The 22,651-nt window shown below is 45.6% G+C and overlaps 3 protein-coding genes across 6 annotated transcripts in view; all 3 read left to right on the top strand.

Annotated features, from left to right (window-relative positions):
- ACSL6 (acyl-CoA synthetase long chain family member 6) overlaps positions 1-7,758 on the top strand; it is a 29,056-nt gene extending 21,298 nt beyond the window's left edge. Inside the window, exons 15-21 of one of the 2 annotated variants that reach the window (XM_031598450.2) lie at positions 249-321; positions 472-560; positions 1,130-1,246; positions 1,484-1,627; positions 1,779-1,880; positions 2,212-2,283; positions 3,022-7,758. In XM_031598450.2, the coding sequence (XP_031454310.2) occupies positions 249-321; positions 472-560; positions 1,130-1,246; positions 1,484-1,627; positions 1,779-1,880; positions 2,212-2,283; positions 3,022-3,162 (738 nt within the window). In that variant the 3' untranslated portion in view covers positions 3,163-7,758. The remainder of the gene's footprint in view (positions 1-248; positions 322-471; positions 561-1,129; positions 1,247-1,483; positions 1,628-1,778; positions 1,881-2,211; positions 2,284-3,021) is intronic. The other variant, XM_031598451.2, reaches the window with a different exon arrangement.
- A 534-nt stretch (positions 7,759-8,292) lies between these two features.
- MEIKIN (meiotic kinetochore factor) lies at positions 8,293-19,204 on the top strand. 2 transcript variants are annotated; one of them, XM_031598448.2, is made up of 12 exons: positions 8,293-8,615; positions 9,027-9,114; positions 9,287-9,371; positions 9,871-9,931; positions 10,520-10,612; positions 11,013-11,132; positions 11,362-11,401; positions 12,290-12,348; positions 13,023-13,117; positions 13,453-13,635; positions 15,093-15,216; positions 18,153-19,204. In XM_031598448.2, the coding sequence occupies exons 1-12, from the start codon at positions 8,447-8,449 to the stop codon at positions 18,197-18,199; spliced, it is 1,164 nt and encodes a 387-aa protein (XP_031454308.2). In that variant the 5' UTR covers positions 8,293-8,446; the 3' UTR covers positions 18,200-19,204. The 2 variants fall into 2 exon arrangements, with proteins under 2 accessions (XP_031454308.2, XP_031454307.2); XM_031598447.2 differs by having other exon boundaries at positions 8,295-8,615; positions 10,466-10,612.
- A 3,214-nt stretch (positions 19,205-22,418) lies between these two features.
- The window catches only part of FNIP1 (folliculin interacting protein 1), a 60,559-nt gene continuing 60,326 nt past the window's right edge, over positions 22,419-22,651 (top strand). For both annotated transcript variants that reach the window (XM_031598446.2, XM_031598445.2), the window contains exon 1: positions 22,419-22,606. In XM_031598446.2, coding sequence (XP_031454306.1) covers positions 22,518-22,606 — 89 coding nt within the window. In that variant the 5' untranslated portion in view covers positions 22,419-22,517. The remainder of the gene's footprint in view (positions 22,607-22,651) is intronic.

Raw genomic sequence — 22,651 nt, 5'->3', positions numbered from 1 at the left:
TGACCACTTCTTCCTGCCAAGCAACATCCTGCTAGACTCAAAAACAAACTGTTGAACTTGTCTGCTCACTGTTTGCAGCTCTTCATACCAGTGTGACTCATAGGAAAGGTAATTCTGCAGGGCCAGGGAAAGTCCCCACGTCCCGTCCTGCAGCTCACAGCAGGATCAGCTCACAGGGCTGTTCCTGGGACTCCTCCTGCAGCAGTGAGGTGCTGTGTGCTGACTCAGGGTGCCCATTCCTTTGGCAGGTGTACGAGGGGTACGGGCAGACGGAGTGCACGGCGGGCTGCACCTTCACCACCCCGGGGGACTGGACCTCAGGTAATGGGTTTTCTTCCTTTTCCACATTATTTCAGCACACAGAATTCCTAGAGGAACGCCAAGCGTATCTACAGCTACGCGACTAATAATAAAATGGCAATTATTGTTTGTAAGAGAGCGGACAAACGAGCTGCCAACTTTAATTGCCAGGTCATGTGGGAGCCCCTTTGCCCTGCAACTTAATCAGACTGAAGGACGTGGAGGAGCTGAATTATTTTGCTTCTAAAGGAGAAGGAGAGGTAGGAACTCACATTTTAATATAAAACTCTTATTAGTGGACGTTGTACTAAGTTGTTGTAGAAGCATTTTTGAGGTGCACAAGTTTATTTAATACGGCCATTAGAGAAAGAAAGCATTAGTTTACTAACAGAGCAGTGAAGCATTTGTTAACAAGGGGCTGTGGCAGCACTGCCAGCCAATGCCACGCCTGATTACTTCAAAAGCTAAGGCTGAGTTAATTGGTTTGGCTATGGAGCTGAATTACTGTGATTTCTCCATTGCTGTCATTTCTGTATTGCGTAGAAATTAAACTTATTGAAATCACTTTTTTTTTTTGCTTTTAAACTGCAAGCCGAATGAAAGTCAACATTAAGCCAATGGGTTTTGCATTTCTTCCTTCATACATCCTTTGTTTGAAAAATTTCAAAAATTAAAAAAAAAAAAAAAATTATAGCTCAATACATTTTATTTTCATGGGTCACAGTCACAAAATCAACCTTTGGCATACATCAGTGAATCACTATTTGGCTTGCTGGTAACCTCAGCAGAATAATGATGTAACTGAATAGCAACCCAACCTGCTTTGCAGATATGCGTGAAAGGACCAAACGTTTTTAAGGGTTATCTGAAAGATGAGGAGAGGACAAGCGAAGCTCTGGACCAGGAGGGCTGGCTGCACACCGGAGACATTGGGAAGTGGCTACCTGTACGTATCCAGATGAGTGGTGCCTGTGTCAGTTGTGCTGTCCCATGTACACGTTCTGCATGTGACCTTCCAAGCAGCTCTATCCTTAGGAAAGATTAAGCTGAGTTTTGGCAGAAGAAACTCAGGTGTCCAGTGAGGCACTTTCAGGCGATGTAAGCTGTTGTGTTTAGAGTGGACTTGCTGAGCTGCTGTGGTTAAATAACCTCTCTGGGAACTCTCACTTCTTTCTCCTAACAGAATGGGACGCTCAAAATCATCGATCGGAAAAAGCATATATTTAAACTTGCTCAGGGAGAATACATTGCACCAGAGAAGATAGAGAACATCTACATCCGCAGTGACCCCGTGGCCCAGATCTACGTCCATGGAGACAGCCTGCAGGTACAGCAGGGCCACCAGAATACACTGCAACACGTTGGTGAATTCCTGACCCAATTGGGCAAGAAGTGATAAAATCCCATCAAATTCAGCCTGACAATGCATTCAGTGCAGAGCATTAAGCCTTTGCCTGACCCTTCTGCTTTCCCTGCAGGCCTTCCTGGTGGGAATCGTGGTGCCGGATGCCGAAGTGATGCCAGGCTGGGCAAAGAAGAGAGGGTTTGATGGAACGTATGAAGAGCTCTGTAGAAATAAGGTTGGTTGTTGCACCTGTCTGCCCTGCAGTCGTTGTGCTGATGTGGGGTGATGTCCGTTCTCCGGGCAAGGACCATCTGCTCACTGAGGTCAGAGTGATGGTCGAACCAGCAGCACCCAGTATTGTGCCTGTCCACTCCTAAAGCATTAGCATAACTCTGTACTGCTAGCATTTCTGCCTTTCTTCATTAGAATAATTGCTAATTATGTACCGTCCACAAGGAGCTTGAACTTATCTCAGAAATGTGTGGGTTCGTGATGAACGGTGATGTTAATTACGTGTAAGGTTGTTTCTCTGGTATTTCATGGTGGATGTGTGTGTTCTAACCCAGGAACTGCAGAAAGCAATAATGGAAGACATGGTACGGTTAGGGAAGGAGAGCGGGCTTCATTCCTTTGAGCAGGTAAATGAAACAATTAATTGTGGCCACACTGGCATTGGTCTGCATACACTGAATGGAGATTTGTTAGCATTCAGTATGATGCTGCATGTGTGTGGGTGATGTCTGCAGTCTGATATCAGGGCTCAGGATGGATGCTTTGAGAACTGGCTCCTTCCCACTGCAAGGAACTGGGGCTCAAACTGCCACTCTTATAACCAACACAGGGCAAGCTGCTGTTTTATTTCCAGCCCATGCACTGGCCCTTTTCTGTCGCTTGTGTAAATAAATACCTTAGGAGGAGAGATCTGAAATCAGTAATGAAGTACAGAGCTCTAACAGCACATTTAAAACACTTTTTATAATATAAAACACTTATTTCTCTAAAAATAATGAACTTCCCAACCATTACATATGGCTAGCAAGGGGCTCTTACTCTCATATTTCCTCTCATGCAGCCTGTTTCTGAGTGGTAGTTCCAGTGAATAACTCCCCATATCTGAGTGAAGCAGAAGCAGCGTTAAGCACAGGGTTGCTATTCTGCATTTCCCCATTATGCATGAAAATGAACCTATTTTAAAAAGAATCGAGTTTAGAAATGAAAAGCAACGGTCTGTAGTGCACGTTTATCTGTGCTCATGTCTGGTTTGTTCCTTCCCCACGCTTTGGTTTCGTGCAGAAATAGAGCTCCATGTGCACACCTAGAAGTCATGCATAGCGACTGCAACCTCTGCTACAGATGTGTCCCTTTCTTCATTCCAGGTCAAAGCCATTTACATTCACTCCGATATGTTCTCAGTACAGAACGGTTTGTTGACGCCGACGTTAAAGGCTAAGAGACCAGAACTGAGAGATTACTTCAAAAAACAGATAGAAGAGCTATATTCCAGCATCTCCATCTGAAAGCACGGGAAGAACCTTCCGAGTAACGGACTTTGTAGCAATATTAGGATAATGCTCAAAAGTACAGAGCCAGAATGACACAGCTGAAGCGGATGAGCATCTGAATCTTACGTCTGAGCCTTTTATTGTTTTAGGATTTCACCACTAACCACCATTTCCCTTTTCCTTCTGTTTTTCATCAGGTGTGATATCGGTTTTACTCTGTGGACACAGTAGGGCACCATCAAGAATTATGCTAAATTGCCACAAAATATACAGCAATTTCAATCCATGACCGAGTAAATTACGGAAACTTATTAATAACTATAAGCATTTCAAGAGTAAACTAGGGAAAGTTTCAGATATGTCTGTTGATATTTGATTGTAAATAACCCACATGTCAGAGACTGAAATTGTGGAGAAATCAGTAATGTGGTCTACCTCAAGCTATGGGCGATTGATGGTGAAAGCCTATGTTCCCTGATCTGTAACTCTAAGCTGGATGTCGGTTTATATATTAAGTGATAGTTTTTATATTTTCCAGGATGTAAATTCCATCAATTTGACTTAATCACTAACAACCTAACAGCCAGAATTGAAACAAGAACAAATCTCCTGGAACCTGTGCTCCATAGGCCTCTCAGCGTATGGCACCTAATGGACAACCACTGCTTGGGATCCCATCAACGTGTTGGCAATGCTGCAGGGCAGGAGTCCCCAGTCCCCTCCAGCTGAGCCCAGCACCTCCTGCACAGCCATTTCAGGCAGCCCAGAGCCCCAGGGATGCTGCAGCACAGCAAGGCAAGGCCTGCATGACAGCCACCTGTGTCTGGTCCTTGGTTTATTACTTTGCAGCCTGGTTGGGCTGGTTCCCTTTTGGAGCACGTGGTGTGAGCAGAGCTGGGCAACGTGGGTCTGTCTGGAGAACAGCTGGCCTGGGATGCAGCCATGCTGGAGAAGAGGAGGAGATGCTCCAAGTGGCCATGAGGATAATTCTGGCCCCAAAATGCTGTGGATGTGACTGCTAGGAAAGCACCTCCATGTGCAGATGCTTGGATCCAGTTATCGCCTGCATCGACCCCTCTGCAATAAGCAGCAAGTCTGGGGAGGAAATACGGGATCCAAGAGCAGCCATTGGAAAGGGCCAGGAATGGAGGCTGGAGAGCAAACTGCCAATAACAGCACAGTGCAAAGCAGTGAGAAGCCATGAGATCAGGGAGTGTGAGCGCTGGGACTGCTGAATGGGATCCTCCATTCATCTGTGTGCATTACCAGCTGCTGTGTGCTGCACCAGCAGCATGGGGTTCTGCCTGCTAGACCTCTCTTGCTAGGGCAGCAAAGGCACGTTTTTAACACAGAGGGTGGTGAGGCACTGGAACAGGTTGCCCAAGGAGGCTGTGGATGCCCCATCCCTGCAGGCATTCAAGGCCAGGCTGGATGTGGCTCTGGGCAGCCTGGGCTGCTGGTTGGTGACCTGCACACAGCAGGGGGTTGGAACTGGATGAGCACTGTGGTCCTTTTCAACCCAGTGCATTCTATGGTTCTCTCTTAGACTGGAAGCCACTGTAGACTCTTGAAACTAAAAGATAAATTATTAATCCAAAGTCTCTCTCATTTCCCCTCTGAAATCCCATTGCACTCTTTAAAAATTAAATAAATTGAATTAATGGGTTAGTTTTACACGTAGGCTGATTTATGGCAGTAATTTCAGAACAAAGAGAAAGGAAATTGTTAGCATAATCACTCACGCACAGAACGAGGCGATTTGATCTATCAAACATGGGAGGGTTGGTCTGAATCCCATCTGTGCCTCATTCTTCATCAGATTCTGACCTAATGATTCATATCTGTCGAAAGCAAGTAAGAAAAATCACTGCTGTGATCTGATGGCGTTGGACCTTCGTTTCTCATCACTGTACACAGCAAGAGAGCCACTGGGGAGTCTGAGCGTGGGGCGTGCAGAACCAGAGGCAGTCTGGCTCTTTAGGGCAGGTCATGCAGGAGTCTCATCCTGGAGGAGTGCAGCTCATCCCATCTGTGGAGCCCAGAAGCAGTCATCACATAGGGATGCTCCAGCACAATGAAGGACCCGGTACCATTTCCTCTGCTCCTTTTGAATAACAACTAATATCTGTCATCTAAGTGAGTACAGAAAAGCGATTTTCTCCTGACCTGTTTCTAGTGCACGGACTGAATTTACTTTTCTCCTAAGGTGGCTGTGGTTTACCAGATGTATCTGACCACTGAACTCTGGCTCCCAGCGTGTGTTTACTTCTGGCGTGGGAGGCTGTTGTTTCGAAGTACGTGATGCTGCTTTGTTACTGAATAATGCATCATCTTTTGGTATCTGATGGAAAATATCGGATGCGCCACAGCCAATGATATGAACACACACACACACAAAAAAAGAGGACCATAATAGGATGATGCAAAATTTGGGGGAAATCTCGGGAAAATTCAATCCTGAAGTGCGAATATTTGGATAAACTAAAAGCTGCCTCTCCGTGCCTTTCTCATGCAATCAGATATTGCCCTGCGGATGACTGTCCATAAACATACCAAATATTATGAGACGTTAAAAGTTGCCATGAGTACATGAGGAAGGCATGAGCCAGGCAGAAACGCTTCTCCCCAACTTGCAGCAGTGTTTGTTCTGCTTTGAGCTCTCTCCAATCGCTGCCCTTCTTGTGAATAGCAGGGAAAACCCCCGGGGTTGTCCACGAATCAGTTTATTCTTTTCTCATGATAACCAATGTCAACACTCATTTCTAATACTTTCTTACTGAAAGAGTTGGGACTCAATGCTATTGCATAGGTGGCAATGCATGCTATGCTTCTCTGTAAACAGTGCTGTTCTTGATGGCTTAAAGATGACTGTATGTAACTATTCAGTGTCACTGGGGCATTAACTCTGCAACCAAGTAAATGTGACAATAGAAGCCTGCTGAAATTGGCACAGCTCTGTTGCTGCTGCAGGTGGGATCTGTGCAAAAACATGCTTGCCTTGAGGAACCACGTCTGACCAGGTAGTTTTACAGCCCCTTTCCCAAAGGCTATGTGTGCTGCAGCCTGAGTTATTGTGTTCTTTTATGGAAACAAAACGGGAGGTTTTTCCTGGGCCTGGTGCTATGCCTGTCAGATCGCTGGAACGCCTGCCTCTGGTGATCTTATATGAAAGTCAGAATAAAACACTTCTTCCAGGAAGAGCAAGTCGCTTAGTTATATATTTTGTATGTCCTTTGCTCAATATATCGCACAGAAAAGACACAGTGAAGTGTGAACAGGAACCGTGAGACAGCCTCAATGCCAGGCTGGCAGGAGATGTGCAGAAAAGGCACATCTGCAGGCTGACACGGCTCACACAGCCCAGGTGAGAGCTGTTGGCTACGGATGAAGTCCTGTCCTGCAACCTGTCATCACTGTTACCACGGATACATCAGCATCAGCAAAGTCCAGTGTCATTTCTGCCACGGTTACGAATCTTTGCATAGAACAGAACAATCCGAATTATCCAATCTCCCAGGACAAAACAAGCTAAAGGATTTGTTATTTTCCACGCGTTAGAAGCACAAACTGGTGATCTATATGTAAATACATTGCTACAAGATGAATGTATACTGGGAAAGAATATCCTATTTTTGCATGGTGGCTGATAACTTAAAGACCTCTCGATGCCTTACATACACGTCAGCAAAGCATTTTATTTACAGGCAATTCTCTCTGCGTAGTTCTTGTTCCTTTATCTCACTTTGGTTTCGTCTGTGGAAAAAACATACACCAGAACTGGGTCTTTGGTTGTTCTTGGAATTAACTTTCTTCAGTACTTGGCACGTTTGATGGTTTCTATGCCACATTTTCTCCCATTAAATGGTGAGACTGAGCCTATTCGTTGTGGGGGAGAAATCCATATTCCTGGATAACCGGAGAGAAACAGCTTCAGCTGTATGGAATTGTTCCGAAATAAAACATTTGGAGGCACCCAGAGTCCTTTTAAGCCCTTTGTTTCAGCTTTTGTTACGTATTTTAGCAAGGTACAAGCAGCAGATGAGCGATGCGTTCTGTGAGCGTTGCCTATTCTGGAAGCGAAGGGATGCGAACGTAACACAAACATCTGTGTAAAAAAAACCACACTGATTGTTTCCATGTTGGTACACGGGTGTGTACGTCGAAAAGTCATCTCTGGAAACTTTTGTAAAGAATTAAATGGTCCCATTTCTCAAATCTCATGAGACATTCTCATGGGCTGGCATACAATAAAGGCTCTTTGTAAGACCCGATGTCTCTCCAGCACTCTGTTCTCACCATCGGTCTGAAATCGTTCAGAACGTGTGCCTATAGGAAACGTGTCATAAAAACCCAGTAAATAACAACCAAAGGAATGCTGGAACCTGAGATTGACTTTAGCCATCATCTACAAAGAATAAAACACAACATATATGTTACAAAGTTCTCTGAAGACGCAGCAGCCTTTGTGTCATGGTTTCGTTTCTTATTTTAAACCAATAGCGATACAAGAAAGCGTGTGTGCTTGTTTCATGTGAGCTGACTGCTGGGAATGCACGGTGTGATTTCAGACCGCGTGGCTCAAACAATAAAGCCTAAAAGCTGCCCATCTCTGCTCTGTTCTTGCGTGCCGCGCTCACCGGGCATCCCACAATGCCCAGGGATGCTCTGTATTTTCTTGGCGGTGGAACAATGAGATTCTTCTGCTTATGAACACAACACGGGGTCCCACGAGCAGCAGAGTCGGGGTGCAGAGCTGTGCCGTGCCCACCGCCGCGCTGCACTCACTGCGCTCATCAGAGGAGCCGAGCAGCAGCCCCGGCCCTCCGCCCGGGATACGGATAGCAGCGGGACCAGGCAGGATTTTGCTCGGGAAGCGGCACGCTTTCAGCGGACTCATTTTTCACCAGAAACCAGCGCTGCGGCTCGGCTTCGAGAATCTGAGCACCACCTTCGCGCTTTCTGTCTGCGAGGCGCATCCTGGCGCTCTCATTTTCTCCCTAGCGGGCTTAAAAATACCAAACAAATCTCCCCGTGCAGGTGATGTTGATTGCCGCCACCCCCCTAAAAAGCAACACCCCTCCCTCCCCCATTTAACCTCCGCCCGGCGCCCGGGATGCGCGGCTCCCCGCTCCGCCGAGCCCGCACGCAGCACAGCGCCACCTGGCGGCCGCCGAGGGCGGGTGCTGCGCATGCGGGCTGCGGGACGGCGGTTGGGGCCGCTCGGGGCTTCTTGAAAGGGCGGCGGGGTCGGTGCGCAACCCAGCCGAGTTGGGGTGGGGGGTGGGGGAAGCGGTTCGCCATGGAGCGGCCCTACTGGAGGAGCTCGGCTTGGGGAGGGGAGGCCCCGCGGAAGAAGCGGCGTTCGTCCCCGCTGCCCGACGGGCTGCCCGCCTCGTGGCGCTCCGGGACGGCGCAGTGCCGGCGGCGGCTGTTCGGCAGCGTGCGGCGCGGGGAGCCGCAGCCCGGCTGTGAGTGCGGCGTTGGTGGCGTTGGTGGCGTTGTCCCGGCTGAGCAGGACAGAAGCCATTTAGAATTAATATTCCTTTAGTTTTGGCATAGTGAAAGTCGTTTCCAAAATGCTTTTTATTATTATTGTTGTTATTATTACTACTATTATTGTTATTATTGTTCAACAGGCTCCTAGAATATTTGAAGGATTTCTAGGGTATTTCCTAAATTTGGCTGGATTCTTTCTTTGGTTGGCGTACTGATGAAGCAGTAATGCTTGGGTGGAAATAAACTACATCTAGGCTTTGCGGTGTGTGTGAAAACAGGGCTGGAAGTGTGATCAACATCAACAAGTGGGGGCGTTTAAAGGTGCTGCGATAGAAACGCCCATCTGAATTCTATTGCTGAACTGGGTACTTGTTCTTCCCCAGGCCCAAAGGGAAAATGCGCTGTGAAAACCTTACCAAAAATCAAGGAGAATCTTGAAGGTAGCCAAAGGAGCCCTTCCTCCAACCGAAGGTCTGCTGGAATGCTTTTGTATACAGAATTAGCACTGATTAAAAGTTGTTTTGCCTGCCGTCTGTTGTAAATGCAGTCTGGGTGCTGGGTGGGCTGATGCTGGGCAGGCGTTGGGTGTCAGCTCCTTCTGTGTAGTGCAGCTCTGTGGGTTGAGCTCTGCTCTGTTTTTCAGTTATAGCACTCAAGTGAATGTGAAAGAAATACCGTTCCTGGAAAAGAATGAAGAGGAGGTGGAAGACAGCATGGTACCGCTGAAGGTGAGAATGCTGCTTTGTTCTAACACTGCTGATTTGTGAAGGGTAGATTAAAAGAAATGTGACAGAATCACAGAATGGCCTGGGTTGCAAAGGACCACAGTGGTTGTCTGGTTCCAGCCCCCTGCTGTGTGCAGGTCACCAACCAGCAGCCCAGGCTGCCCAGAGCCACATCCAGCCTGGCCTTGAATGCCTGCAGGGATGGGGCATCCACAGCCTCCTTGGGCAACCTGTTCCAGTGCCTCACCACCCTCTGTGTAAAGAAACTGTCCAAATTAATGGATATTCATCATGAATTTTATGGCTGTAAGTCAGCTTGCAGGTCTGTTATTGGTGCATGAAAAGCAGTGGTACAAACTGTGCTCTGAATAGCAAGTTTAAGTGATAAAGTATCACCTAATCAGTTCCTGAGTATCTATTACTACATGTATTCTGGCATTTATTGCATTTAATGTCTAGATCTGGTTTTCTTATGTTCTTTGTATTGATTGTTTAATTTTAGGAATCTCCAGTAATCAACTTTGAAAGTAAGGAGAGCCTGAGTAGTGCTGATGTTACTTCAGGTGAGTACAGTGATCATGCATCATGTTGTGGGATATGGTTTTGTAAAACAACATGAAAAAATGGTAATTGGATTTTAATGATTCACATGTGCTTGGTTCACATGAATTGGCTGTAAGCAGCCAACAGCACAGAGGTGTTGCAGGCAGGTGTGTGTGTCTTGTGCTTCAAGTCTTATTTGTGACAGGTGTTCTTTCAGCAGTTGAAAAAGTGCAGATCTCAAACTGTATAGGCAGGTGTTTATTTTAAAGTCTTTTGAGAACTGCCTGACTTCTTTATTAGGGAAAAAGGGAAGAAAGGAGAGAGGGACTGTTAGCAGTACGTGTGAGGGGGTTGCTGCCACAGGTGGGGCAGCCTTGAGCCCAGCCTGCTGTAAACCACACGAGAGTGATTCTGTTGTTGAAGAGCCACTTTTCAGCATGAGTTCTTCAATGTACTTAAACATACACTTCTAAAAGCTTAAAAAAATTAAATGTGTGTGTGTGTGAGGTGATACAGTTTATTTGGAAGCTGCCTTTTTTTGCCTCTCCCTCCAGGCACAGGGGTGACTCTTCCTACGGGTGTTTCAGATTTTCTCCTTGAATGTTTAGATGCAGATTCTTCTGCAGATCGTGACACAGTTGCTACTGACACCACAGAAAGTTTCCCATCCCCTGAAACATTAAGAGATGAGGAACGTTCAGGTGAGGCTTCTGTTTGTTTGTTTGATGCTGAAAAATTGAGGAGGCTGGCTGAAGTAGGAGGGCCAAAGCCTCTGTTGGTTGTGACTCGTGGGTCAGAGCTTTGCTGTGAGCCACCCTGTGCTTAATGTGCAACCTGGGCATCTGGTCCTCCAGTGCAGAGTGAATCCAGACCTGATATAATTTGAATCATGCTTTCAACTTTAAGGATTTGCTGTTGGCAGAAGTCGTTTGCTGGAGGTGACTGATTAATTTGCTTTGAGCTGAATTTCTGTCAGTCATTTCTGTATGTTTGGGTTAAGACAGTGCTTTTGCTATGCTGTGAAATCTTGCAAATTAGATTTCTGAAATAGCTTAATGAGTTTTAGTGTGAGAAGCTTGTACTTATGTCTTCTATGTCCAGGGACAAGTAATCCTGACTTCGAGGACTTTGTGAAATGCAAGAACTCCACTCTTCTGGACTGCAGCAAAGCAATGGCCATAGATAAGATACTACAGATCTCGAATCTTTCACCAATATTAGGTAATAATTTCCTACAATATGAAATAGTATATAAATAAATATCACTGCAGTGCAAGGAACTTTGTGTAATGTGTAACAATTATTTTATTTGTGGTGTGTCTATGTAATGGGGAACAGCTCCTTGTTCAAGTTCTGTTTCTGCTTCCAATGCTTTGCTTTATAATGTGCATAATCAAGGTCTGGCTTGCTTGGCTTTTTCTTTTAATGTTTAGATTTTTGTGTTTTTTAGAACCTGTATTGGAAGATTGTAAAGACCAGCACATAAAAAGGTAATCTGCAAAGCAGGCCGATGCATCAGAACGCTCAGATTTCTCTATTATAAATTATATTTTGGGCAGTGTGAGTAAGCCTGTGATCCTGCAAATGTATTTGGTGAGTTTCAACTGCCTGTGTCCCCACCAGCTTTAAAACTGCATAAAGACAAGCAGGTATGAGTTTTCTTAGTAGGCTTCTGCTTCTCTATTGGAGCAGTAGGAAAATCTGTGTAACAAAGCTCAGTGCAGGTTTTTATGGAGTTGACACTTATCTATCAAGCCCATAAAATTTGCTTTTACCACTGACACTAATTCTATCAGATCTTGTTCAATTGCAAAGATTGGCTGGGATTGCTGTGCACTACAGAGCATGAGGAGCTCCTGTGTTCAGCTCCTCGTGGTGTTATGGGCTCGCAGAAACAAAGCCAGGTTCTACACCTTTTCTGTAGGAGTCATTAACTAATATGAGACTCTTCCAAATATTACTGAATACGGCCTTTATGAATGTCAGGCCAGGTTCCTACCTGCTGTCTGGTTGTTATTTTCCTTTTAGTTTTATTTGGAGTACTTTTTCCTTAATAAGAAGAATAGTGCATGTGATAGCTGAAACCCCTTTGTTGCCCTCCTTATTGTTAGGATGCCAGCTCTTCTATTGACAAATCACCTGTGTTAAGTACTCCTTGTGTTGGTGATTGTCCTCTGTAGCTTTTAAATTGCAAATATCTTTAGATAAGTGCTGTTACTGGATGGTAGACGAAGAACTGTCTGATGAACTAACTGTAACTATGTTTAGCAGTTTTTTTAGACACTTTTCAGGCTGTATTTGTTCTTTGATTTCCTTGTACGTTTTTAATGAATGTTAATATCCATTCAGAGCAGCTCACTTTTTTTTCCTCCCCCTAGAAAGAGACCCAAATGCAATTACAGTTCTTCAGAACTGAGTGTTTCAACTACTCTGGCAGGTAAAATACCACAAGCTGAGTGCAGCTTGAACTAGAAGGGGAAGTGTGAGTTGAAGATCCTTCCTGCAAATAAGACTTGTCTCATAACAAGTTAGTTAGCAACAGCAAAAGCAAAACAAAACTGCATTTTTACTTGTAACGTTCACTTGTGATGCTTAGTGAAAACAGTGTTTCTCACTTAGCTTATTCAGAAACAAAGCTTGTGGTCATGCTGCTCACTTTACTTAATGTCAGCCTTCACGAATGCAGGAGTCTCTTCTGTAACTACAGTTCTGAGCTGTGACTGATGTAATTCTGGCTGTAGCCCAGGTACCACACTATTTTTCTCTGTTTAATTTGGACTGTAATAGCAGCAGAAGCTGCCACTGGCAAGGACTGTTGTGATTATGCAATTCCTCTGCTCACATAGTATGCGTGTCTGATGGTGAATAACCAGGTGAGCGTATGATTAATAAGCAACCTTGTTTCCACAAGGAAAGGGAAGAGGAAAAATGCTGCCCTGTTGACAGCAGGAGGCAAGGCAAGGCAGATGGGGGTTGTATTGAAAGGAGGAGGTATTTATACGGGTGGCTTTGGAACAATCCCTCTTTAAAAAACATCCTGTAAGACGTAGGTTGGAGGGTGGCTGTGGGCTGTGAGATGAAGTTAATTTGTTTGTTGGAAATTTATCACAGGGAAAAAAATCTGTAAAATTACAACTGCAAGAGAGAGAACTCCAGCCCTAAAAAGTGGCACGTGCTGTTCTTCACCGGTAGGAGCGCAAAGAAAGGTGAACAACCTTCAATAAGTCAGGCTGTAACACAGATGATTTGCCCCTTCCTTGTGCAGGTGGAAGTCCCTAGCTAGAAGTGCAGATGTGCATTCAAGTCTTGTCAGCTCCTTTAAAGAGGTGCCTGCAGGCAGTGGCAGACTGCTGATGTAGCTTACTTGTAGCTCTGGATAGCAGTAATAGTGGTGGGTGCCCCCTAGGCTCACTTTTTCAAACTGATTTTTGTCACTGCTACCAGCCCAGCTTGAGTTTGTCACTGGGATTCTCTTTGTTAATGCTTACCAGATGGTAGAGATTTAATTTTTAACATGAAATGTAATTGTTTCATTCTTTAGCCTGGCAATCAGACTGCTGAACCCAAAAGGCTGAAGAGCATCAGAAAAGAAGAGTTGTCTAATCTGTTAGAAGGTAATGCATCACCTTGGGGTCAGCTTGAATCTGCCCCAGCAGACACGTCAGCCAAATCAGAGAAGGTGACAACAGAGGCATTGCCCTCTAGACAGACAGATGATGTAGTGGTAAGTAATTACATCGTGCTTTGCTAATTAACAAAGGCATAAAATTGAAGTGAGAATTTGGAATCGTGACAAATGTAGCAATTAAATGTGAAAAGTGCTATGGAGTGTTTTATCCCCTGGGTTCAAAAGGGACTTCAGAAGTACCTTTCCTGTGCTTCAGTCAACTGATTCTTTGTCTTAATTTCACAGAGCATGAGACAAAAAAGAGAATATTGTAGGAACAGAAATAAACAGCAAGCATCTGATTTGGAATTCCCCTGTCTTATCAAATGAGTTTTATAACGCTGATCATGGAGAAGAATAAATGTCCAGGAAATACTGGTTGTGTTCAGACTGCAGGGCTAGATGTGTCTGTTCTGATGTGCATTTTTGGTGATTAAAGCCAAACCAGTCAGTCTTCGTGGTACAATCTAATTCTGGCTGTACTTATGCTACAATTGAAGTTGCACAGCAAACTGTGAAATTCAACCAGCCAAACAGTGTCAGATGTTTTATAGCATCTTCCAATAGAAAATCAGCACTTGGTAGCCTTAGTTGTGTTTCCTGTTTGTTCCAAACAAACTTGCTATTTAATGCCAGCTTGGGTTTTCTGTCAGTAAAGGCAGTACTGAAGTACTGCCACTTCTCTCAGCACTGGAATGGAAGTGATGTCTCTGTTGCTTTCATGCCATAGCTCTCAACAAGTCTGCAGATTTATGGTTTCATTGAGAACTGTTTCAATAGAAAGACTTGTACCAGGTAATTTGGAAGGATTTGAGTTGTAGAATTCAATGTAGTGTTGTGAACAAGCTTTGATTTATGGGCACTAGATTAACAGAGAACATCAGGCTCTTGTTAGAGGCAGAATACTAGAATCATTTAAGATTAGGAGTCCTAAATCATATTTTTGAAGAAATTACAACAATCTTTTGCATGAGCCAACAACTGTTGGCCAGTTTGACCATTTGTCTGTCCTGTAATTGGGCAGTTATTGCTGTATGTGTTGTATTTTGGAGAAATTATAGCTTAGCTTGTCACCAGTGTGCAGAGTTTAATCAGGGAAAGGCTTATTCCTGAATACAGGTCCCTGTGTCAACTCAGAAGAAACTGTTCCTGTGTCTTTGAGCTCAGCAAAAGAAATTCTTCCTCCAAGTCCAGAAAAAAGATTACTTTCTTTCAGGTTCTGATGTAATTGCACTCTATAAGTGCAGTCTTGGGACATGTGTACATACAGTACTGTTGTTAAAACCTTTCAGTATGGCGAGCAGTTGAAGACTTTAAGCTTAGGAACATTTGTCTCCCATTCCTATAGCGTGTTAATGGTATGCAGGTTATTCTTAGATGTTTTCTGGTGACATCCCTTTAATGTCCCCCTGCTTTCTTTGTTCCATGCTTTTTGAATGTCCTTGGTAGAAAGCTAGAAGAACATCTCTTTTGTGTGAATAGTTGTGTGAACGAAATGTCATCCACCTTTTCAGACTTGGTGTTACAGAAAAGAAATCTGCTCCATTGTCAGGACTTCACCAGGTCGTAGGCCTTCCAGGCATCGCCGACTCCCAGTTAACACAAAAGCTTTCTGCCTTCCTGAAGGAGTGCCTGAAGGTAATGGAATATAGAATTACTCACTGTGTAGATGATAAGTAGCTATCTGTATTGTCTGTTTGCCTTTTAAATATCCAAAGCTGCTTCTGCCACTGTCCAGTCAGTAGAATTGTGTGTAACCTGTTTTGCTAAATACATAATTAGCATCTCAGCTTCTTTGTAAAGCTTTCGTGTTTCTCTTTCGCTCTCATAGAAGTTGCTTTTAGTTGGCACTGTTAAGATGCTCAGCAAAAGGGAGAGTATAAACAGGAGGGGAAACAGCTGCTTATGAGGGTGGATAGTGATAGGACAAGGGGAATGGTTTTAAACTGAGACAGGGGAAGTTTAGGTTGGGTATTAGGAGGAAATTTTTCACTCAGAGAGTGGTGAAGCACTGGAACAGGTTGCCCAAGGAGGTTGTGAAGTTTGCCCAGGGTTCTGAAGGAGCTGGCAGAGGTGGTTGCCAAGCTGCTCTCCATCATATTTGGAAAGCCGTGGCTGTCAGTGAGGTCCTGGATGACTGGAGGAAGGGTCACGTCACTGCCAGTTACAAGAAAGGGAGCAAGGAGGACCCCGGGAACTACAAGCGGGTGAGTCTCACCTCTGTGCCTGGGAAGATCATGGAACAGATCATCCTGGATGACATGCTTGATCACATGAGGAAAGGGTGTGTGATCCGTGACAGCCAGCACAGCTTCACCAGAGGAAGGTCATGCTTGACCAATCTGGTGGCCTTTTATGATGGAGTGACGGCATCGGTGGACAAGGGAAAGGCGACCGATGTCATTTACCTGGACTTGAGCAAGGCCTTTGACATGGTCCCCCACCACATCCTTCTCTCCAAACTGGAGGGATGTGGATTTGATGAGTGGACCACTCGATAGATAAGAAACTGGTTGAAAGGCCGCAGACAGAGGGTGGTCATCAATGGCTCCATGTCCAGGTGGAGGCTGGTAACGAGCGGCGTCCCCCAGGGGTCTGTCTTGGGACCGGTGCTCTTTAACATCTTTATCAGTGACATCGATGATGGAATCGAGAGCACCCTCAGCAATTTGCTGATGACACCAAGCTGAGTGTGGTTGACATGGTTGAAGGAAGGGATGTCATTCAGAGGGAGCTCGAGAGGCTGGAAAGGTGGGCTGGGTGAACTGATGAGGTTCAACACGGCAAAGTGCAGAGTTTTGTACTTGGGCCGGAGGAATCCCAGGCATCCCTACAGACTGGAAGGAGAGGTCCTTGAGAGCAGCCCTGTGGAGAAGGACCTGGGGGTCCTGATAGATGAAAAACTTAACATGAGCCAGCAGTGTGCCCTTGTGGCTCGGAAAACAAATGGTATCTTGGGCTCCATCAGAAGAGGGGTGGCCAGCAGGGACAGGGAGGTGATTGTTCCCCTCTACTCTGCTCTTGTGAGGCCCCATCTGGAATACTGCGTCCAAGTGTGGAGCCCCCAGTACAAGAAAGACAGGGAGCTGTTGGAGAGGGTCCAGAGGAGGGCCACAAAGATGATCAGGGGGCTGGAGCACCTCCCCTATGAGGACAGGCTGAGGGAGCTGGGCTTGTTCAGCCTGGAGAAAAGAAGGCTGCGGGGTGACCTCATTGCAGCCTTTCAGTACCTAAAGGGAGCCTACAAACAGGAGGGGAATCAACTCTTTGAAAGGGTTGATAACTGCAGGACGAGGGGAAAGGGTTTTAAGTGGAGGGAGGGAAAGTTTAGGTTGGACGTCAGGGGGAAATTCTTTACGGAGAGAGTGGTGAGGTGCTGGAACAGCTGCCCAGAGAGGCTGTGGATGCCCCGTCCCTGGAGGTGTTCAAGGCCAGGTTGGATGGGGCCCTGGGCAGCCTGGTCTAACATTAGGTGGGAAGGTTGGTGGCCCTGCATGTGGCAGGGGGTTGGAGATTCATGATCCTTGAGGCCCCTTCCAACCCTGGCCATTCTGTGATTCTGTTGTGGATGCCCCATCCCTGCAGGCACTCAAAGCCAGGCTGGATGTGGCTCTGGGCAGCCTGGTCTGCTGGTTGGTGACCCTGCACGTAGCAGGGGGTTGAAATGAAATGATCATTACCATCCTTTTCAACCCAGGCCATTCTATGATTCTAAGTAGCTCCCTTTCCTGCCTTTTCCCCCTGAAAGTTCTTCATATAATTGGATTTTTCTTTAGGTTTCTAATTATTTTTTTTATTTATTTCTGAGACCCTCATCATACAGAAAGCTCCTTTCTTCACTTCCTAGCTTTTATAAAGCAGAGATGAGAGCTGTGTACAAAGCTGTCTCATCGCTATCATAGAGCTCAAATTCCCTCCCTTGAAATGCCATCCCTTGAAGTTTCTCAGTGTGCCACTGGATGGCAGATGTCTTCCTCAGTTTAAAATAGTCCTTTACAGTGTCTGCAAGTAATCTGCAAAGTACATTCATCTGTCTGTGCTGTGTTAATGTAGTGTACAGACACTGTATAAGCATAACAGATTTCAAAAATGCCATATATGCACAAACTCTCAGTGGAATTGCAGCTTGCTAGCCCCACAGCTCGAGTACATAGAGCCCCCAGAGTGCAGGAGGTGTTTGTGAGCGTGTGGATTGTGGTAGTGCTGAGCACAGGTCGTGCTTGGTAGGCAACTGGATGGCTATCAGAAGAAAAGTGTTTTCTTTTACTACTTCTCTAGAGGAGCCTAGGAATTCAGAATGAACTTAGTGTAAGTGTCTGTGGGCTCTTTGTAAGATGGATGTTTCAGTCTCTGCTCAAGGAGTCTTTGGGGTCGTACTTCTACCATTAACAATGTTTGTATGCTTAAAGCTGTTGTTCTGTGCTCACTAGCAGTGGACCTGAGTTTGAGATTGGAGTTACTCCCAATGATAGTTTCTCTTGATCATGTAAACAACTTATCAGAGTAATGAAGTTTCTTTAAACTTGAGAATATATCATTTTATTGATAGTACTTAACATTTGTTTTTTCCCCAGATGTTATTACAAGTTCTAAAACATGGATCTGCTGTAAGCACAGATGAGGATTCTGATTTTTCAGCAGGAGTCAATGGAAGTGAAGTTTGCTGTAGCAGGGAGGTGAAACAGAAGTATTAACGAGTAATTAATGGCCATATTTTTTTTGGCTTCTACATTGTTTGAAACTTAATATAATATTTAACAGAAAGCCTGTAAATCCTTTACTTGAATACTTCAATATTAAATTACTTGTACAAGCAACTAGATCTCATTCTGGGCATTGTTCGTTAAGAGCTCCATAAGGATGCTGCTTCAGTTCATTTAGATTTTTTAAAAGCATAACTTGAAGACAGCGGATTGCATCGATTTAGTTTTGCTTCTTGCTGTGCCAAAACTTCTGTTTGGTTGTTTGGTTTTTTTTTAGTGGTATTGGCCTTTACAGCTGTGGCCTCTACTTGAGTGGAGGACACCCAGCACTGGGGTGTTTGTGCTAGTGGCTTCTTACAACAATCTCTTGCCAGCTCCTGCCCCTGTCGTGTTCCCAGGCTGTCCCTCCTCAGGAGAATGCGTATCTCTTGTGATGCAGCTTTTCATGCAAAGTGAAGCCAAAAAGCACGATATTTACAACCCAGACCTGTGCTTTATGTAAAGTATCAGTTGACCTAATGCTTTATTTTCCAGTTTGGGGTGTAGATACTGATGGGTTTCCACAGTGACGTTGTGTCTATGGAGTCTTACTTGTGTGATAGAAGAAGTGATCCTTCCATCACTGTTTGTGCTGTGATACACTGTAGTGTTTTGGCAGAGAAGCAGACCTGATGGCCTGTGGGTAAAGGCTTGCAAGGTCTGACAGTGAGAAATAGAGGTCCTTTGTGTCTTCTAATGGAGAGAAGTAGGAGCCTTGCATGAATACAGAGGTAGAAATAAAACCAAACTTGTACAGATGTCTGGAGTGCTGGATGTTGATGTTGGCTTGGATTTTGCAGTTGACTGCTCGTTCTGCATGCTACATAGGTTAGATTCCCAGTGCTGCAAGTCCAGTTTGTGGATCGTTGATCTGTAGATGTCGTTCTTCAGTGTGCTGGATGCTTCAGAAAACACCAACAAGAGCATGGCTTTTCTCTGCTCGTATTTACTGCATGCTGAAGTAGTTTGGATCTCTACAAAGTTCTCGCTAACACCAATCCTTACCCAGGCTCTTTTGGAGAAGTAAGGAAGTTTCTCCATGTTTCAAAATAACATTCTGGCTCTCCAAACATCTTGAAAAGTGAGGTTGTTTCTCAGTACTATCAGCCAGAATTGCCATGCCCTGGAAGCTCTTTGTATTTCCAAAAAGCACGTCAAGAAGACAGAAAATTCACAACTTTAATTAGTTTGATTACATCTGAGCAGACCTGTGGAAGTTCAGACCCTGGGCCTTTTCCCATTGCTCTGGGTTAGAAGGAAGTGCAGATAGATGCACTTGGATTGAGTCTCTAAACAAATGTTGTCTGAGCATATCATATGGCTCAAGGTTAACAATCATGGCATTAAATTATTTTTCCTTTAAGCATTAGTAGAGAGTGTTCTCCCAGTATCTTGTTGGAGTGCTTCCAGGAAAGCTTCGAATTACCAGGATCCTTGTTCTTACAAATACAAAGCTGCTGGTAATAAAGTGTGCAAGAATCTGGAGCCCCTAGGAGAAAAAAGGGTTAGCACCTCCATGTGGCCTTAAGCAAAACTGAGGTATGCAGTAAGTTAGGATTATGATGATTGATTATCCTCTACTTGAACCAGAGTAAAAGAAATGTTGTTATAAGGCTTTCTAGCAAGGTCCTTGGAAAAAACACTCTGCCCCCAAAGCATGTTTATTTTCTAATCATAAATAGACCCATACTGACAGAGTAACTGGAGAGTACAAGATCAAAAGGTATTGCTTGTAACTGTGGGGATGGCTGGAGCAGCCTGAAAACTGCAGTGTTTTACTCTTTTCTTTTTTTCTTTCTCTCAGTGTGATGAGGCTGTACAGGAGGACAGAAATATCACAAACCATGATCTTTCTTGTCCTTCCCCTCATTCTTCTTATTTTCATCTTTTGGGATGAGAGAAAGTGTAATTAATTACCAGGCTAGCCCTCTGCCCTAGGGAAGGAAATCTTGCTCGTTTTGAGGCTGCAACAATATCCACTCTTGTTCTGCTTTTCTGAAAGAGGAGGCATTTTCCCATGCTTTGGTTTCAAACTGAAGAATGGCTGTATAAAATTTCTCTCAAAGTGGAAACTGGTTCTTCCATGTTAGTGGATAAAGGTTATAGGTCACAGGCAGTTAATGGGATAGTACAGAAGAACTCATTTGTGCAGTGATTGAGGAGAGAAGTCCTCACAGTATCAATGGGGCTGCTTTGTCACACGCCTAGACGTGGTGAAGTCCCAATGGCTTGAAAGGAATGACAGTGAGTCAATCTGCACAAGAACTTTCTATCCATGAAATGTGCTCTGTAGATGCATGTTTAGTAAAGCATTGCAGGGACAAATGTATGAGGGTTTTCATTAATAGTTTGCAGTTGTTTTTGAAATGAATGGTTCTTCTAGGAGGCTGAAAGTGCTTGGAGATGATGAAAGATGTTTTTTCTCTCACTGGAATGCTACAGGGGTATGTGAACCAGCTGCTGGAGTGTAAAGCCCTTGTATGCAAGTGGTTCTGTTTGTAAGTTCTCTAAACCCTAATGTCTAAACTCAGAAAGGACAGGTTTGGAGTCCGAGGCAATGCACACTAAATGGGCAGATAAGTTGAAAGTCATGTTTTTTGTGCAGGTGTGAGGATTTGCCTGTGGGGAGGTTTTTCAGGACAATGGATGATGAAACGTATTTCGTTCTTGTTCTCTTCCTATCCATCCTCCCCTCTGCTTTCTTGATTAAGGTGTGTTAACAAAGCTTGCCAGAGTCCCTTGCTGTTAACTTTAAGCTTTGGAACAGACTCCCTTTAAAAGGGGCTCAGGCAACTTGGATTTGAATACACTTGACGTTAGTTCAATCTTCAGTTCTCTTAATTGTGAAACTGTTGAAAGCTCAGCTGTATTTCCTGGGCAAATTCTATTGTTTTGTAGTATTCTACACTTGGAGATCTCATTTGAAACTCTATTTATGTGCCCGGTTTGAAGGCTTTCACATAGTAAAGGGAGGTAGAGATCTCTCACCTGTGAGCCTGCAGCACGCGGATGTGTCCTCCATCCAGAACAAGGGGGAAAGATGCATCTGAACATCGGTTCCTGCTTTCTATTACAAGCATCAGCTTCTAGTGGATGAAAACCAGAGATCCCGTAGACAGCTGTGTATGTTACGCACAAAATGATCCTTGTTTAAAAGTATTTCTAATGTGACGTTACATCACATGCTGACTTAGTTTAATTCTGTTTTCCAGGGAAAGCAGATGAGTCACTTCTATTTAATCAGTTCTTAATTATTTTCACTTTCTGCGAGTCTTATATCTTCACAGTGAGACGGGGAAGGAGGCTGTTAACTGTAACCATTGGTTTAAACCTGTGCTAATAAATACTTCTGCAAAAAATCCTCGGTCCCTTTGGCTTGTGTTTGGTCTGGATTCACGAGTGGGCTGCTGTGTCCTAAATGCGTTTGGCAGATGGGTGTTTAATGGGTACGATGGCTTCCCCTGCACACAGCACACGTGGCTGCCTTCCTTCCTCCAGCCTTGTCCCAATGCTATTTCTGTCTGTGCTGGGGAGCCCCCCCACCCCGAGCTGTCCTGGGGGAGAAGAAGGGTGGGAGGAGGTGCATTGGTGGTAGTGGTGGTGGTTTCTTTTTTGTTGACCTATCCAAGGAAATCAAACAGAAACCTGCCTCCACTTTCAAGGAAAAGTTTCTGAAGTGCTGAAGGTTGGATTGAAGGTATGATTACTTCTCTGAAAAAGCACCGCACAGGCTGCCCTATGGGGGGGGGCCGCCTTCCCTGCGGTGTTCCGGAGCGGGGCGATGTGGCACGGGGGGACGCGGGCAGCGATACGGTGGGTGAGGGTCCATGGGGCGTTTTCCAGCCGGGGCGGTTCCGTGAGCAGACGCTGAGCTCTCGAGGCCTTTCCCGTGCAGCAGCAGCAGCCCGGCTCCGCCCCGGCCCCTCCGGCCGTTCCCCACCCGGGGGCTGCGCGCTGCGCTCCGCACGGCTCCCCCCGCGCCCGGCCCACGTGGGGCCGCAGCCACTCAGCGGCCCACGCAGCGCCCCGCCGGGCCCGCCCCGCCGGCCCTCCCCTTCTGGCAGCGCCGAGTGACTAATTTTTGTCATATGACTGTGACACCGAATGGAGTCGGGCGGGCGGAACTAGCCGCGGCGCGGGGACGGCGCTGCGCGGAGCCCGGCGCTCGGCGGCGGGGGGCAGCGGCGGCTCCCCAAGATGCCGCCCACCCTGTTTCAGAAGCTCTTCAACAAGAAGCACGGCCTCACATCCCCGGCCAGGGACGCGAGAGACGACTGCGTCTTCAGGTAAAGCGGCGCAGGGGCCGCCCGCCTCCCCCGCCCCGAGCTCGG

The sequence above is a fragment of the Phasianus colchicus genome, chromosome 15, assembly GCF_987193195.1.
Source record: "Phasianus colchicus chromosome 15, bPhaCol1.hap1.1, whole genome shotgun sequence".
In the NCBI taxonomy this organism is placed as follows: Eukaryota; Metazoa; Chordata; class Aves; order Galliformes; family Phasianidae; genus Phasianus; species Phasianus colchicus.
The sequence above is the reverse complement of the archived record's forward strand: the minus strand, read 5'-3'. Positions and strand labels throughout refer to the sequence as shown.

What these genes read in the sequence shown, in the direction of transcription:
- MEIKIN (XM_031598447.2), top strand. Translation starts at nt 8,447, where the DNA reads ATGGAGCGGCCCTACTGGAGGAGCTCGGCTTGGGGAGGGGAGGCCCCG. An exon ending in TAGTGCTGATGTTACTTCAG is followed by an intron (nt 9,932 to 10,465) that starts GTGAGTACAGTG and finishes CTCTCCCTCCAG; the next exon opens with GCACAGGGGTGACTCTTCCT. An exon ending in CGGTAGGAGCGCAAAGAAAG is followed by an intron (nt 13,118 to 13,452) that starts GTGAACAACCTT and finishes TTCATTCTTTAG; the next exon opens with CCTGGCAATCAGACTGCTGA.